This window comes from Oryctolagus cuniculus, chromosome 19 (assembly GCF_964237555.1).
Source record: "Oryctolagus cuniculus chromosome 19, mOryCun1.1, whole genome shotgun sequence".
Taxonomy (NCBI): Eukaryota; Metazoa; Chordata; class Mammalia; order Lagomorpha; family Leporidae; genus Oryctolagus; species Oryctolagus cuniculus.
The window spans coordinates 11,672,397-11,689,325 of record NC_091450.1 but is presented as its reverse complement, the minus strand read 5'-3'; the positions used below and the strand labels follow the sequence as shown (position 1 = coordinate 11,689,325).

Sequence of the window (16,929 nt, the reverse complement as noted above, 5' to 3'; positions counted from 1 at the left end):
TGGAAGTAGAGGAAATACTAAACAGCACATGGGCCTTCTGAATTTGAATGTTCTAACAAAGGATGGGGGACTTCCTGCTAGGCTGGGGAACACCCCTGTAGGCTTTGCTGCTGGCCAAAATGTATACCCAACTGTCACAAAAGATCACAGCAGCAGAAGAGGGCAAGAACTGTGATTGGCTGCCATCCACACAGTTCCACCATGAGTTCAAGGCTGGGGTAGAACATAAATGCAGGCTAAAGGAGGGGTTGTAACCTACTGGGGGGAAGATGGCTTTGTTTCTGTTGAGAGGCAACAAGCCTGACGAATATAGCATGGAGGTTGTCTGGAGGGGGGGGGGCAAACGGCCATGGGAACCAGGGAACAAACTGTCCTCAGTTTCAATGTTTTAATAGCTTTCGCATTGGAAACTTGGCTTCTGAGCCACCACGGGACAGGGCAATGCTTCATCATGCATCAGAAAGTTCATTTTCCAACAGGAAGTAAGTATTCCTCTGGCCTGCAAAGTGTTTGCCACTGGAGTGTGCAGCAAGGATCCATGCTGAGGATGAGATTTATAATTGACCTGGAGGAGTGAGCACTCTGTGAAACTGCCGGCTAATGGGCTCCAATGATGGCAGGTATGTGCCATTTGGTTTAGGGGAAGATAAATGAGATGATCGTTCTAGGAAGAGAACCTCTGAGTCATCAGTCACTTCCCAGGAAAAGGACTGAAGACTCACTGCAGATTTTCTTCTCACGACGGACTCTACACGATGCTCAACAGCCCATTATAACAGCCCACAAGCAGCCCAGGGGCCCTCTTTTCTTTAATAGATCAAGAATATATTTAGGGCCCTGAATACAATCTAATTTGAATAGTGGCCCTGAGGGAGATACTACCTGGGCACAACTATGTCCAGAAATGGATTCTAGAAACATAGGCAGCATTTGTGCATGGTCAAATGATTTTCATGAGTGCGGCCAGTGTACTTTAAAGGCATGTTTCTTTTGAAAGTGCCTTTTACAAAACACTGTGTATGCTGTCCTGGCCCCTCTACAAAACCAGAGCCTACACTTGGGACATGTTGAGTCCCATCACCCTCAAACATCATCTTGGGAGTAGCATTAACCAGCTATGTGACCCATGAGAAATGAACGTCTCTGAAGAGCAATTTCCTCTTCTCTGAAACAGAAGTATCTACTAAGTACACCTAACACCTCACAAGGCAGCTGAGAGACTTCAACAACCTAAGTAAGTAACACAGCACCTGGCACTTAAAGAGTCATCAATGAAAAACTAAAACACGCTAATCCCGCACCCCGCATGGCGAGGCCTGGAACCTGCAGCCAAAGCCTTCCCAGCCAGCCCCAGTCAGGGCCTCCCCTGCCACTCACAACAGGAGAGCCAGAGAGCACTGCTGCCCAGGGCGTGTCACACGACTCAGCACGCTCGGAGGCAGCTCCCAAGTCCCCTGATTCTAGCACCCAGGCCAGCCAGAGTACAGCAAAGTCCAAAGTCACCTTCTTCCGTACTTGTTGACTCAAAGGACCTAAGGAAATACCCCAGGATATTAAAAGTCTTACCTCTTTGCTCCAAATGAGCTACCATCCCAAACTCTGCTAGGAAACACTGTTATAACCTGTTTCACCTGTCCACAGCTGAGTGTGGGTTTTTAGTTTTCCCTGTTTAGAAGTGAGGGGAGATTTTGTGCAGGGATGAGGGTGGAGCTGCAGTGGACAAATCACAGTCTAACAGCACAGGTGGCAGGAACTACTATCAGTCCAGTTTTCTTTTTTAGTTTTATGAAATTAGAAAATAAAATCCAGTTTACCTGACCCTGAAGTAACTATAAATTGCTGTAATCCCAAATAGACTTCTAAATTGTCGTGAAGAACTGGGAACTGAAAACAGAAAAAAAAATTTTTTTAAATACTCATAAATCCAAGTTTTAAGAGCATTCTAATATTAAAACATCACAAGTACTTATGGGAGACAGGAGCAATTTTCCTGTAACTTTCGATTCAGCCAGGAGCAGTATGCTCCCCTTAGGTGCCCCTGCCCCAACAATTTCTTAACAAGATATACTTATTTGAAAAGCAGAGCGACTGGTGCGGGGGGTAGGGGGTTGGATAAACAGTGCTTCCTTCTGCAGGTTGAATCCCCAAATGGCTACACCTGCTAGGACTGGGCCAGGCCAAATCCAGGACCCTGGAACTCCACACATCTCCCAAATGGGTGGCAGAGTGTGGGGAGCAACTGGGAGCAACTCGGACTAGACTAAGTTACTGGAATTAAGACTTATTCTATGCATCTGCTCTCCCACAATATGGCGCTGGGAGAGGAGGAAACAGCTTCTACACAGCTGCCTCCAGTTCAACCAATAAACAGCAGGACCTGCTCCTGATTGGAGGAGAGCAGCGTACTCGGCGTGTGGGTAGCAGAGTTGGGATTGGTGGAAGAGGACTATAAAGGAGGAGAGAGACAACATGCACCAGGAACACCTGAGGAACATCTGAGCAGCCCCCGAGAGAGCTGGCCGGCGGTGTGCCGCTCCCCCGCGGAAGTGGGGAAAGTGGCAGGGGGAACTGCCCTTCCACGGAGATGGAAGAGACGGTAGCCAACCCGGGAAGAACCAGCAGCAAACCCGGGGAGGGCCGAGCAGACAAAAGAACAGCACAGAGTCCTGTGTCGTTCCTCCATGAAGAGGGGGAGCGACACAGAGGCCCAAGCACTTGGGCTGTCCTCCTCTGCTTTCCCAGGTGCACTAGCAGGGAGCTGGATCACAAGTGGAGCAGCCAGGACTCAAACTCGTGCTCTAGTATGGGATGCTGGCACCCCAAGCAGTACTTCACCAGCTGCACCACAAAACCAGCCCCATTTTCTACAATTAAAACCACCAATTAACATATAGAATAAAAAACAATATATCAGTTCAACACTTTTTTATTCAAAAAGGCAGAGAAACAGAGATCTGTATCATCTGCTGCTTTACTCTCCTAAAATGATGAACTAGGCAAAATGATGAACTAGGCAAAACCCAGGGCCCAGAAATTCCATACAGGTCTCCCAGGTGGATGGGCAGGGGTCAAGCAGTTGGGCTACAATCTGCAACCTCCCAGGGTGTGCACTAGCAGGAAGCTGGGATAGAAAGCAGAGCTGGGACTTGAACCCAGGCACTCTGATCTGGGTGAACCAAGCAGCAGTTTAACCACTGTAATAAACACCTGGCTCTTTTTCTTTTCTCTCCTCTCCTCTCCCCTCCCCTCCCCTCCTCTCCTTTTTTTCCTCCCTCCCTTCCTCCCTTCATTCCTTCCTTTTTTAAGCAAAGGATGTTGGGTATTGACTATAACATTCCCACCAGGGGACATCAGGCCCCCAAATGACCTATACCTTCTAGGACTCTGAGACAAGACCATATCTATCTACAAATAAATCCAAGACCCCATGCTTGAAAGAAATCTGAGACATGACTTATTAAAGTGCATGGCAAAGTGAAAAAAATGGGCTAAAGCATTTGGAAGTCCATTTGCTCATGTAGCAGATAGGACTGTGTAAGCTCAATCTTTCTAAGGCTGCTACACTCACCACACTAAGATTAAAAAAAAAATGACAGGCCCCTACTGAGGGCAGATGGCACAGTAAAATGACATTCCACTATTCAGAACCCAAGACACACCTAGATTGTTCAGCACCAAAGCTGACCCCCAAAAGCAATCTCGCCTTTGAGGAAGAAATGAATTAAATAAAATCTCTCCCAATAATAAGCACCATTTAGAGAATGACAGACGATTCCAGCACATAAATACAGGAAGAGAAAGCCAGCAACTTGCCAAGAGAGAGCTCTGAAGAGGTGAGCGTTGTAGCAATCTAACTTTTCTTTTTTGACAGGCAGAGTTAGACAGTGAGAGAGAGACAGAGAGAAAGGTCTTCCTTCTGTTGGTTCACCCCCAAATGGCCACCACAGCCGGCGCTCTGTGTCAATCTGAAGCCAGGAGCCAGGTGCTTCCTCCTGGTCTCCCATGTGGGTGCAAGGCCCAAGCACTTGGGCCATCCCCCACTGCCCTCCCAGGCCACAGCAGAGAGCTGCACTGGAAGAGGAGCAACTGGGACAGAACCGGTGCCCCAACCGGGACTAGAACCTGGAGTGCTGGCATTGCAGGTAGAGGATTAGCCTATTGAGCCGTGATGCCGGCTGCAATCTAACTTTTATAAATAACATCTCTTTTGCATGTCTGGCCACCTCTGAGCTATTGAGGAAGGTGTTAGGCATTAAGGCATTGCAAAAATTCCTGTTTCAGCAAGACTAAATAGAGCTCCCAAAAGTTGACTTATATAGATGTTAGTATTTGTTAAGTTTGAGAGTCAATTATGGTAATTATTTTTCTCTGTCCAAAAAAAAAAATAGATACTACATAGACATAGAGTGAGGGAGAGGGTAAGGGAGGTATACAGGTGAGTGCAACAGCCATGCCACATGAGCAAGTGAATAACCAGACTCTCCATTCTGCTTCCAAGGTGAGTTACCAGTGTGGAGAAGGCATGCGTGGGAAGGAGCTCCATCACTTTGGCCACCACCTCCAAGCTCTGGCGCAAGTACCACTGCCACTCTGTCTGCTGCTGCGGGGACACACAAAGTCATCAGCTTTCCCAAAGAGGCAGAACCTAGTCACTTTCCCTGCCAATCTCTGCTGCCTCAAGTCCACTCTCCCACATCACATTCTGAAGGAATGTAAACTGACAGAACCAGGTTATTTGGTACCATTAAAAAACAAGCCTGTAGTGCCAGCACCCCATATGGGAGCCGGTTCAAGTCCTGGCTGCTCCACTTCCTATCCAGCTCTCTGCTGTGGCCTGGGAAAGCAGCAGCAGAAGGCCCAAGTCCTTGAGCCCCTGCACTTGCATGTGAGACCTGGAAGAAGCTCCTGGTTCCTGGCTTCGGATCAGTGCAGCTACAACCATTGTGGCCAATTAGGGAGTGAATCAGTGGATGGAAGACCTCTCTCTCTGCCTCTCATTCTCTCTCTGTGTAACTCTGACTTTCAAGTAAAATAAATAAATCTTTAAAAAAAAGAAATCAATCAAAAGACTAAACACTGTTCTACTGTATGAATCCAATTATACAGACATGTAATAAAAGGCAAATCTCTTAAGAAAAGTTTAACTCACCAGTTGTCTGTGTTGGTGGAGAATGAGGAATCTCATAAAATATCTTTTCATCAATGCAAATATGCTGACTTTATTCTGTGGTGATCACATAACTCTCCAAAGCATGTAATAAACATTAAAACACGTGACATTTACAGCTGGGCAGATACTCCTGGATACACCATTTCTGAGAGGAGCCTGAAAACTGCAAATTTACTGTGGATGAGTATAGTTATTTTTAAATTTGATTACTCTTTATTGTCCTTGCATATATTCTTCCTTTGTAACTCTACTGTGTTTTTGTGGAACATTAAGCCTTTAAGAATAAGATAAATTAAAAATATGTATCTTCAAAATAAAATAATATCAAATTTAAGAAAAAAATTCATTACTTTTTAAGATTTTTGGAGTGTATGTTAAGAATTGTGTACACATCAGCCAGCGCCGCAGCTCAATAGGCTAATCCTCCACCTGTGGTGCTGGCACACCGGGTTCTAGTCCTGATTGGGGTGCCGGATTCTGTCCCGGTTGCTCCTCTTGCAGTCCAGCTCTCTGCTGTGGCCCGGGAGTGCAGTGGAGGATGGCCCAAGTCCTTGGGCCCTGCACCCCATGGGAGACCAGGAGAAGCACCTGGCTCCTGGCTTCGGATCAGCGCAGTGCGCCGCCAGTAGCGCGCCAGCCGCAGCGGCCATTGGGGGGTGATCCAACAGAAAAGGAAGACCTTTCTCTCTGTCTCTCTCTCTCACTGTCCACTCTGCCTGTCAAAAAAAAAAAAAAAGAATTGTGTACACATCAACATGTCTGTGTATTGATTCTCTACACCAGTAAAATCTCAATTTTTAAAAAAGAGTCTATCACTTGGTTTCACATTTTTGTATTGCTCTAATTCCATTTTTCTTAACTGAAGGGAACAATCTAAAATAAATTTTCACCACCAACTTAAAATAAACCACGGTAGCCTTTCCACTCGGCTTGGTAAGACCAATTACTTCCAGATTATGTTTGTCTCGATATTAATGAAATGTTTCTAAATAGTGCAATATTAGTTGTGATATTAAACATTTTAACACCCCTTAACTTTTATACACCAAATAAAATGTTGATATTTTCATTTTTATTAGCATCTGTAATATTTATGGGCTTCAGCATGACATTTCAATACACATATACAAATTGAACTGATCAAATACACATTTATCTTGTGACTCTATTTTATGGTTCGAACCCTGATCTCCTTTCTTCCATTTTCTCATAAAATACATAATGGATTACTGTGAAAAATAGTCACCCAATCATATTGTGTGACACCAGGGAACTAATTGATCTAACTGATCGGGCACCAATTGTCCATAATATTTTCCCATAGTTTCAAAGAGTTTTATGTCTCTCAAAGGTGAAATATATATATAGAAAGAGAGAGTGAGTTGAGTGGAAGGGGGAGAGAACCAGAGCCACAAAGAGATACCCAAACACCCAGTAGTCCATTCCCCACATACCAACAACACCTAGGGCTGACCTGAGCCTGGTCTCCAATGTGGTAGCAGGAAACCAACTACTTAAGCCATCAGCTTCTGCTGCTGCTGTATCAAACATTATAATTGCAAGATTGGAAAATAACCCAAGTGTCTATTGACAGATGCTTAAGAAACATGTGATTAACACACAGTGGCACCCTTTCCAAATCTTAAAAAGAAATGAAATCCTGATATTAATTACAACATGGAACCAAAAGTGTGGAACTGGAAGATATTTCACTGGGTGAAATAAGACACAAAACAAGAACTACTACACAAACACACTTAGATATGGAATGCATTGAAGTCAAACAAACTGGACTGAGGAGAGGAGGACGGTGTTTGTCGTGGGCTGGGAGCAAGGAAATGAGGAGATGTTAGTCAAACAATACATATCTACCGTTATGAGGTAAAGTTTAGAACATCTAATATATACAGTACAGAAACCACAGTTGACATACTATATTGTATACGTGGGATCTGCTAAGAACAGTAGTCTTTTAAAAACATGAGGAAAGTGATAGATTAATTAGCTTTATTATGCTTATCCTTTTATAGTGTATTATAAGTGCAAGGAGACTCCAAAAAGTGTAGAAATGCAATGAAGGTAATGTGAAATTTCAGTGAATTTTTAAGTAACTTCATATCAAAACACACACTGCGATATAATAATACACAATTTATGTTAGTTATACTGCAATAAGCCTGGAAAATAAAACAAGCATAGATATCCCTCTTTGGAGATGATATGATTCTTTATTTAGTGGATCCAAAGAACTCTTCTAAGAGACTATTGGAACTCATAGAAGAGTTTGGAAAAGTAGCAGAATATAAAATCAATGCACAAAAATCAACAGCCTTTGTATACACAGGCAATGCCATGGCTGAGAAAGAACTGCTAAGATCAATCCCATTCACAATAGCTACAAAAATAATCAAATACCTTGGAATAAACTTAACCAAGGACGTTAAGGATCTCTATGATCAGAATTACAAAATTTTAAAGAAAGAAATAGAAGAGGATACCAAAACATGGAAAAAATCTTCCATGCTCACGGATTGGAAGAATCAATATCATCAAAATGTCTATTCTCCCAGAAGCAGTTTATAGATTCAATGCGATACCAATCAAAATACCAAAGACATTCTTCTCAGATGTGGAAAAAATGATGCTGAAATTCATATGGAGACACAGGAGACCTCGAATAGCTAAAGCAATCTAAAACAAAGCTGGAGGCATCACAATACCAGATTTCAGGACATACTACAGGGCAGTTGTAATCAAAACAGCATGGTACTGGTACAGAAACAGATGGATAGACCAATGGAACAGAATAGAAACACCAGAAATCAATCCAAACATCTACAGCCAACTTATATTTGATCAAGGTTCCAAAAGCAATCCCTGGAGTAAGGACAGTGTATTAAATAAATAGGAAAATTGGATTTCCATGTGCAGAAGCATGAAGCAAGACCCCTACCTTTCACCTTACACAAAAAGCCTATCCTTAAAATATAAATCAAAATTAAAGAAATTAGGTTTATGTTTTGGGGACCTGAGTGTTTTCATGGGAAGAAATAATTTTTAAAAAATTCATAAACTTGGCCAGCACCGCAGCACAAAGGCTAATCCTCCACCTGCGGCACCAGCACACCAGGTTCTAGTCCAGGTCGGGGCGCTGGATTCTGTCCCGGTTGTCCCTCTTCCAGTCCAGCTCTAAGCTATGGCCCGGGAATGCAGTGGAGGATGGCCCAAGTCCTTGGGTCCTGCACCCGCATGGGAGATCAGGAGAAGCACCTGGCTCCCGTCTTCAGATCAGATAGGTGCACTGGCCACAGTGGCCATTGGAGGAAAAAGGAAGACCTTTCTCTCTCTCTCTCTCACTGTCCACTCTGCCTGTCAAAAATAATAAAAATTTTAAAAAATTCATAAACTTCACTAACCTAAAATTTCAAAAGTTTTGTATCCTGAAAGTTTAGACAGTGGGGCCGGCACCGTGGCTCACTAGGCTAATCCTCCGCCTTGTGGCACCGGCACATTGGGTTCTAGTCCCGGTCGGGGTGCTGGATTCTGTCCTGGTTGCCCCTCTTCCAGGCCAGCTCTCTGCTGTGGCCAGGGAGTGCAGTGGAGGATGGCCCAAGTCCTTGGGCCCTGCACCCCACGGGAGACCAGGATAAGTACCTGGCTCCTGCCATCGGATCAGCGTGGTGCGCCGGCTGCAGTACGCTGGCCGCGGCGGCCATTGGAGGGTGAACCAATGGCAAAGGAAGACCTTTCTCTCTGTCTCTCTCTCTCACTGTCCACTCTGCCTGTCAAAAAAAAATTAGACAGTGGGAAGACTGTTTAGAGAATATGTAAGACAATATCCAAGTAACAAATTACATGGTTACCCTGCCCTGATCAAACTCACCGCTCAGAAATAGAAAATGAAAGGATGTGCATTTGACGGAAACCGGGAAATGAAAATGGAAATGAGAATTATAAACTAGTACATGCTATACTGCCATCACCATGCGTACACTCCATTGTGCATATACATAGTATATTGTAGGTAAGCGCAGAATTAGCCCATTTACACTATGGAACTGAAAATGCAGGGCCTGCTTCATGAGTATGTGACCAGTCCAGTTGTTCCTGTTCTAAACTCAGGAGAGCAGCCTCATGGTTGAGGATTAACACCCTGTTTGCTGTTGACATTCTTAGCAAATTAACTAGAATTTGTGTCTTTTAAGTAAAGTCAAACAGGATGGTGGGGTAAGTGCTTGGAACCAAGGCTCAGGCATAGTGGGATCTTGCACAGCTTCACTGGGACAGGCTGTGGCCACTGTGCTCAGTATCCTGGTCCAGAAAAGCCTTCCCTTTCCCAAGCTTGTCTGGTGACCACTGTAGCCTTTGGCTCAAAATGATAGCTGGGTGTGAGCACACGTTTGGAGAATACATGTTGGGGGGGACACCATGGAAGTTTCTCACCTAAGCTCAATCTGAATTCCTAGGGTTTCCATATTTAAATGCTTAAAAAGTTTTAAACAAGCCAACATGCCATACTACACTTTCATCAGTGGACAGATCAACCAAAGAAACAACAGAGCTAATCTACATTACTGACCAACCAAATGGACCTAAATGATGCTGACAGAACATGTCATCTCAAAGCTGAAGAACCCACATTTTTTTTAATCAGTGCATGAAACTTTCTCTAGGATAGACCAAACCATAGGCCATAAAACAATCTCATAAATCAGAGATGAAAATTGAGATGTTATCCTGGGGCTCACTCTCAGGACTAGACACAGTTGACCTGTGTGACTGCTCCGTATTTGATGTTCGCAACTATTATTAATTTCTGCTTATGAAATGGCTTTTCTCATGTTCTCCGAGTGCCTTGTTGGGCCCTGGCTACTCTCACCCATGGTGGGAACTGCACCTTTATTTAGTACTTGGAGGTCAGGAGTGCTGAGCCCGGCAGTCTCCCACTCTGATATAATCAGAAAATAATTGTGTAACATCTTGACCTTGTGTAACATCTTGACCTTGTAGCTGTCAGGAATTACCACAAGCATTCATATGCCAACAAATTGGAAGAATCTAGAAAAATGGATAAAGTTCTGGACACTTAAAATTTACCAAATTTGAGTCATAAAAATATAGAAAACTTAAATGACCCAATAACCAAGACAGAGATTCAATCAGTAATAATGACCCTCCCAACAAAAAAAGCCAACAAAGAAAAGATGACTGCACTGCTGAATTCTACCAGAAAGAACTAATCCCCATATTTATTTAACTACTTCAAACAACTGCAATGGAGGGAATCCTCTCAAACTTCTTCTATGAGGTCAGCATCACATTAATTCCAAAATCAGAAAATGATGCAACAAAAAACCACAGACCAATATCCCTGATGAACACAGATACAAAAATCCTCAGCAAAATCCTAGCTAACTGAATCCAAGAACACATCCGAAAGAGCATTCACCCTGACCAAATGGGATTTATCCCTGGTACGCAGGGATCACTCAACATATGCAAATAATGAAATGTATATCACATTAACAAATTGAAGAATAAAAATCATATGATTATCACAATAGATGCAAAGAAAGCATTTGATAAAATACAGCATCCTTTCATGATTAAAAATACGAAAGCAAATTGGATATACAAAAAATATAATTCAGCACAATCGAGGCAATATAAGACAAACCCACATTCAGCATCATATTGAATGGGGAAAAGCTGGAAGCATTTCCAATAAGATTCAATATAGTTTGGAAGCTTTAGCCAGAAACATTAGGCAAAAAAAAAAAAAAGGAAATCAAAGGGATACAAATTAGAAAGGGGGAAATCAAATTATTCCTGCAGATGATATGATCCTATATATAGGAGAACCAAAAAACCAGCAAAATTATTTGAAATCATAAGAGAGTTTGGCAAAGTTGCAGGATACAAAACCAACACACAAAAAGCAATAACTTTCGTATACACAAAAAATCCCATGGCTGAGAAAGAACTTGTAAGATCAGTCCCTTTGACAATAACTATAAAAATATTTAAATAGCTTGGGATAACCAAGAATGTGAAATATCTCTACATAAAAATTGTGGAACATCAAGGAAAGATATAGAAAACCACACCCCCAAACGGAAATATCTTTATGTTCATGGATTGGAAGAATTACTATAAGCAAAATTCTACCCCACCCTAAACAATTTAGATTCAATGTGATTCCAATCAAAATACCAAAGACATTCTTCTTAGATCTGGAATAAATGGCCCTAAAATCCATATGGAATCACAAAGACTGCAAATTGCTAAAGCAATATTAAACAACAACAACAACAAAATAAACCTGAAGGCATCATCAGAACACCATTTTCAGTACATATTACATGATACAACCAAAACAGCCTGGTACTTGCACAAGAATAGATATCTAGACCAATGGAACAGATTAGAGTCCCCAGAAGTTTTTATCCATAACATCTACAACCAATAACCTTTGACAAATGAGCAAAATCACTATCTGAAGAAAGGACAGTATCTTCAACAAATGATTCTAGAAAAAGTGGATTGCTGAATGCAGAAGTATGAAACCAGACCCATCATACCATACACCTGATACAAACAACTACTCACAATGGATCAGAGATACAAAACTAAGACTGGAAATCATCAGATTATTAGAGGGATAAATAAGGGAGACTGTAAGACATCGGCCAAGGCAAAAACATCTTGGAAAAGACCTCAGAAACACAGGGAATAAAGGCAAAAAAGGACAAATGGGTTTACATCAAGCTAAGAAGTTTCTGCACTGCAATGGAAATACTCAACAAAGTAAAGAGGTAACCTATAGAGTGGGAGACAATATTTGCAAACTATACACCTGATAAAGGATTAATATTGATGACACATAAAGAGCTCAAGAAAACCAACAATAAGACAAGCAATCCAGTTAAGAATGGGCTAAGGATATGAACAGGCATGTTTCAAAGAATGAGATACAAATGGCCAATAGGACAGATGAAAAAATGCTCAAGATCACTGGCCATGAGGGAAATACAAATAAAAAACCACAATGAGGTTTCACCTCACCCCAATTAGAATTGTTATCATAAAAATATTAAAAAAATGCTGGTAAGGATGTAGGGGAAAAGGCACCCTAATATACTGTTGGTGGGAATGTAAAGTAGTATAATCATCATGGAAGACAGTATGGAGATTCCTCAGAAATCTGAAAACAGACCTACCATATGACCCAGCCATCCTACTCCTGGGAATTAACCCAAAAGAAATGAAATCAGCATATGAAAGATGCTGTAACCTGATGTTTATTGCAGCTCAACTAACAATAGGTAAAATAGGAAATCAACTCAAATATCCAACAACTGATGACTAGATATTGTGGTGTATATGCATGATAAAATACTACTTAGCCATAAAAAAGAGTGAAATCAAGTCTTTCACAATAAAATGGATGCAACTGCAGACCATTATGCTTACTGAAATTAGCCAGTCACAAAATGACAAATATGTTTTCCCTGATTTGTGGTAACTAACATAATCCAAAGGAATATGATGTATAGGAGCAAAACTGGCATTCTGAGATTTGATTATTGTTTATAGCCCTTGTCTATACTCTGGAGGAATAGTTTTTCTACTTACTACTTGTTGAATTCTTCATAATCACAAGCTTAACTCTCCACTAAATAAAGTAAATTTAAAGTATTCATTGTAAAAATTAAAAGAAAAAAAGGAGGGAGGAGCAGGGTGGGAGTGAGGGAGAGAGGAAGGGTGTAGTGGGAAGTATCATTATGTTCTTATAAGTGTGTACATGAAGTACATGAAATTTGTTCCCTTGATATAAATAAAATTTTTTAAATGCAACATTATACAGAGAGAGAATGGGGAGGGAAAGGGAGAAATATCTCTTCCATCTGCTGTTTCACCCTCAAAATAGCCTCAATAACCATAGCCCATCAGGTAAAGCTGCCACCTGCAGTGCTGGCATCCACATGGGCACCCACTCAAGTCCTGGATGCTCCACTTCCGATCCTATTCTCTGCTATGGCTTGGGAAAGTAGTGGAAGATGGCCCAAGTCCTTGGGCCTCTATACCTCCCTGTAACACCCAGAAGAATCTCCTGGTTCCTGGTTTCTGATTGGCTCAGCTGTGTCCACTGCAGCCATCTGGGGAGTGAACCTGGAAGAACTCTGGAAGACCTCTATTGGTCTCTGTCTCTTTCCCTCTGCCTCTACCTCTAGCTCTGCCTTTCAAATAAATAAAATATCTAAAAAAACAATTACTTATTAGAAAATCAAGTGTATACTACCATCAGTGAACAGTACCTCTAGCTCTGCCTTTCAAATAAATAAAGTATCTATAAAAACAATTACTTATTAGAAAATCAATTGTATACTACCATCAGTGAACAGGTAGATACTGATATAAAAATTAAAATAGCATACTAAAATGAAAACTCATAACTCTATGAATAAAATACAAAATATGTTGGCTGAAGATTAAAATGCTGATGATGGAAACTAAAGAAGATCTAAGTAAATACACTGTGTATAGGTTTGGAAGGTTGAATATTATTGATACCGTTTCTTGTAAAATGGTTCTATAGGTTTAAGATAATCTAAATAAGAGGTTTTTTGAGAAAAAAAAAAAAACCCGACTGTAATCAGGAAAACCCAAGACAATTGACTATCATGTCCACCATGAAAAACAAGGAACTGGGTGAAACCACAATACTGCGTCTCAAGACTTACAATAAAACTACAATAACCAAGATGGTTTGGAATTCATGAAAGAATAGAAGATACACATTTCAATGGAGTATGATTGTGAGTCCAAAAATAAACCTCATGCCAAAATACATAAACAACAATTGTTAAAACTACAAAGAGAAACAAACAAATGCACTATTACACTCACAGATGTCAAGACATCTCTTTCGTTAACAGATCAGCAGTTAGACAATCAGTAAGGATGTAGCTGAACAGAAAAGCACCTAAATCAACCATGCGCCAAACGGATCCTTAGAGGATGCTCCATTCACAGCAACAGAACATGACACACTTCTCAGACCCACACGGCACATCCACCCTGAGCACATGCATGGGTGCACAGCAGACCTCAACTCCTAAGAGGTGCCACACAATGTAAGCTCTCAGATCACAATACAACTACCTAAAAAGTCAGTACAAAAAAGCTGGAAAATACCAAAAACTTGGAGAACTATCAACAAAACTCAAAGTAACACGTTTATAGATCTCAAATAAAAAATATTTCAAACTAAATTGAAACTGTATCCTGCCAATTTATATTAATAGATGCATATTTTAGAAAAGAAGAACCAAGATCAATGAGCTACACTTTCACCCTAGAAGTCAGAGGAAGAAAAGCAACTTAACACTTAAAGCCAGGTGAAGAAAATAAACCATGAAAGTTACAAGTACTAGTCAATGGAACTGAAAAAAGTACAACTACAGACAAAGAGCAACAAAACTAAAATTTGGTTCTTTGAAAACATCAACAAAATTCGTGAACTCCTCATCAGGACCAACCAAGAAAAAAAACGTGCAAATTACTATATTATTAACAAAATGGTGACACCACGACCCCATGATCAAGCTAATGTAAAGGAATAGTATGAACTAACTCTGTGACCAAAAATCTCACAATTATGTGAATTCCTTGAAACGTAGAATATGCCAAAATTCACATAAAGACAAACAAAAAACTTGAATGCTTCCATAATTACTAAATGTTATCATTTATAATAACTATAGAAACATAAGTATAAAGTACAATGAAAATTATTAAATATATATTAGTGATTAAATTCACATATCCTGTTTTTGCTCAGCTAAAAAGAAACAGTGGGCAGAAAAGTACTTACAGGGACCTGCCTTGTGGGATGGCAGGTTGTGACACTGCCTGGTACAATGTCATTCCATAGAGTTGCCAACTGGATTCCTGCCTGTTACACTTTTTTTTTTTTTAAAGATTTCTTTATTCATTTAAAAAGTAGAATTACAGAGAGTCAGATGGAGACAGAGATAGAGAAAAGTCTTCCACCAGCAGGTTCACTCCCTAGATGGACGCAACAGCCAGAGCTAAGCTGATTTGAAACAAGGAGCCAGGAGCTTCCTCCAGGACTCCCACACAGGTGCAGGGATCCAAGGACTTGGGCCACCTTCTACTGCTTTGCCAGGCCCCAGCAGAAAGCTGGAACGGAAGTGGAGCAGCTGGGACTGGAACCAACACCCATATGGGATGCCGGTACTGGAGGCAGCAGTTCCATCCGCTCTGCGCTCCCACACCCTTTGTTTGACTTATGATCCAGCTGTCTGCTAACATGCCAGGGAAAGTAGAGGAAGTGGCCCAAGAGCTTGGGCCCCTGAACCCACACTGGAGTACTGGATAAAGTCCCTGGCTTCTGCTTTGGCCTGGCCCAGCTCTGGCCATTGTAGCCACCTGGGGAGTGAACCCATACATTGAAGATCTCTCCCGCACTGCCTCACCTATAACTCTGCCTTTCAAACAAATCTTATTTATTTATTTATTTATTTATTTTTTGACAGGCAGAGTGGACAGTGAGAGAGAGAGAGAGAGACAGAGAGAAAGGTCTTCCTTTTTTGCCTTGGTTCACCCTCCAATGGCCGCCACGGCCGGCGCACCGTGCTGATCCGATGGCAGGAGCCAGATGCTTCTTCTGGTCTCCCATGCGGGTGCAGGGCCCAAGGACTTGGGCCATCCTCCACTGCACTCCCTGGCCACAGCAGAGAGCTGGCCTGGAAGAGGGGCAACCGGGACAGAATCCGGCTCCCCGACCGGGACTAGAACCCGGTGTGCTGGCGCCACAAGGCCGAGGATTAGTCTAGTGAGCCGAGGCGCCGGCCCTCAAACAAATCTTTAAACAGAGGAAAAAAAAAACAAAACAACAACTAGTACTTACTATGAGGTGTCAGAAGCCTGGGGCAGGCTGGAACAGAGCACAGAGCGATTCTTGGGTTCCGCTTACGTTTCTTTCTCCTCCGTGTGTGCAGACTGTGAAAAGTCAGATTACATGCATATTAATTCAAGCGCCCCATGCCCCTGTGTTCCTGCACACACGTTACACTCCCGAACAACCTGGATAAGGGAGGCCGTCACGGCCTCTTCTCACTGACGCGGCCAAGGCTACTTCTGGCCAGGGATAGAAAACCCCCAAAAACGGAACCGGGGCTGCGGGAAAAGTTCCTCTCCCAACCTCCCGACCCCACCCCCCGCCCCGCCGCCCACCGGGACTCCTGTCACTCTCCCCTCCCTTTCCTCTTCCCCACGCGCGTTTCTTCCTCTCCCTTCCTCGCCTCCCCAACTTCACGCCTCCTTTTCATTCTCCCTCTTGGCCCCCTCTCTCCTCTTCCGTCCCCGCGACCCCTCACACACACACACACACACCCTCCCCGCTTTGTGCACCCGGGCCCCGCCTACCCCGTGACAGGAACGCCACTGCTCCTTAGGAACAGAAATTGAGTCCCGAGGTGTAGACTTCCAGAAGGGGCCGAAGAAGAGGACCAAGCCCAGAAATTAACAGAATCCCAAGGAAATGAAACCACCGCTTCGGGCCGCAGCCTCTCCTGATCCCAGCCTGACCCTGGGGGCGCTGGGTCTCCCCAGGCGTGGCGTGCAGCGTCGCTCAGAACGGCTCCTCAGGGCTTGTGCAGGCCCTGAGCAGGAGAGAACGCGGCGCCGACTCCCACCTGAGCACCACTGGGCAGAAGGGCCGCGCGTGCGGT

The 16,929-nt window shown here is 42.8% G+C and overlaps 1 protein-coding gene across 1 annotated transcript in view; it reads right to left on the bottom strand.

The window, feature by feature from the left end:
* LOC108176798 (exportin-6) overlaps positions 1 to 5,200 on the bottom strand; it is a 47,202-nt gene extending 42,002 nt beyond the window's left edge. Inside the window, 3 exon segments of the mRNA XM_070064771.1 lie at positions 1,815 to 1,884; positions 4,508 to 4,600; positions 5,150 to 5,200. Coding sequence (XP_069920872.1) covers positions 1,815 to 1,884; positions 4,508 to 4,600; positions 5,150 to 5,200 — 214 coding nt within the window.
* Between the last annotated feature and the right edge of the window lie 11,729 nt (positions 5,201 to 16,929).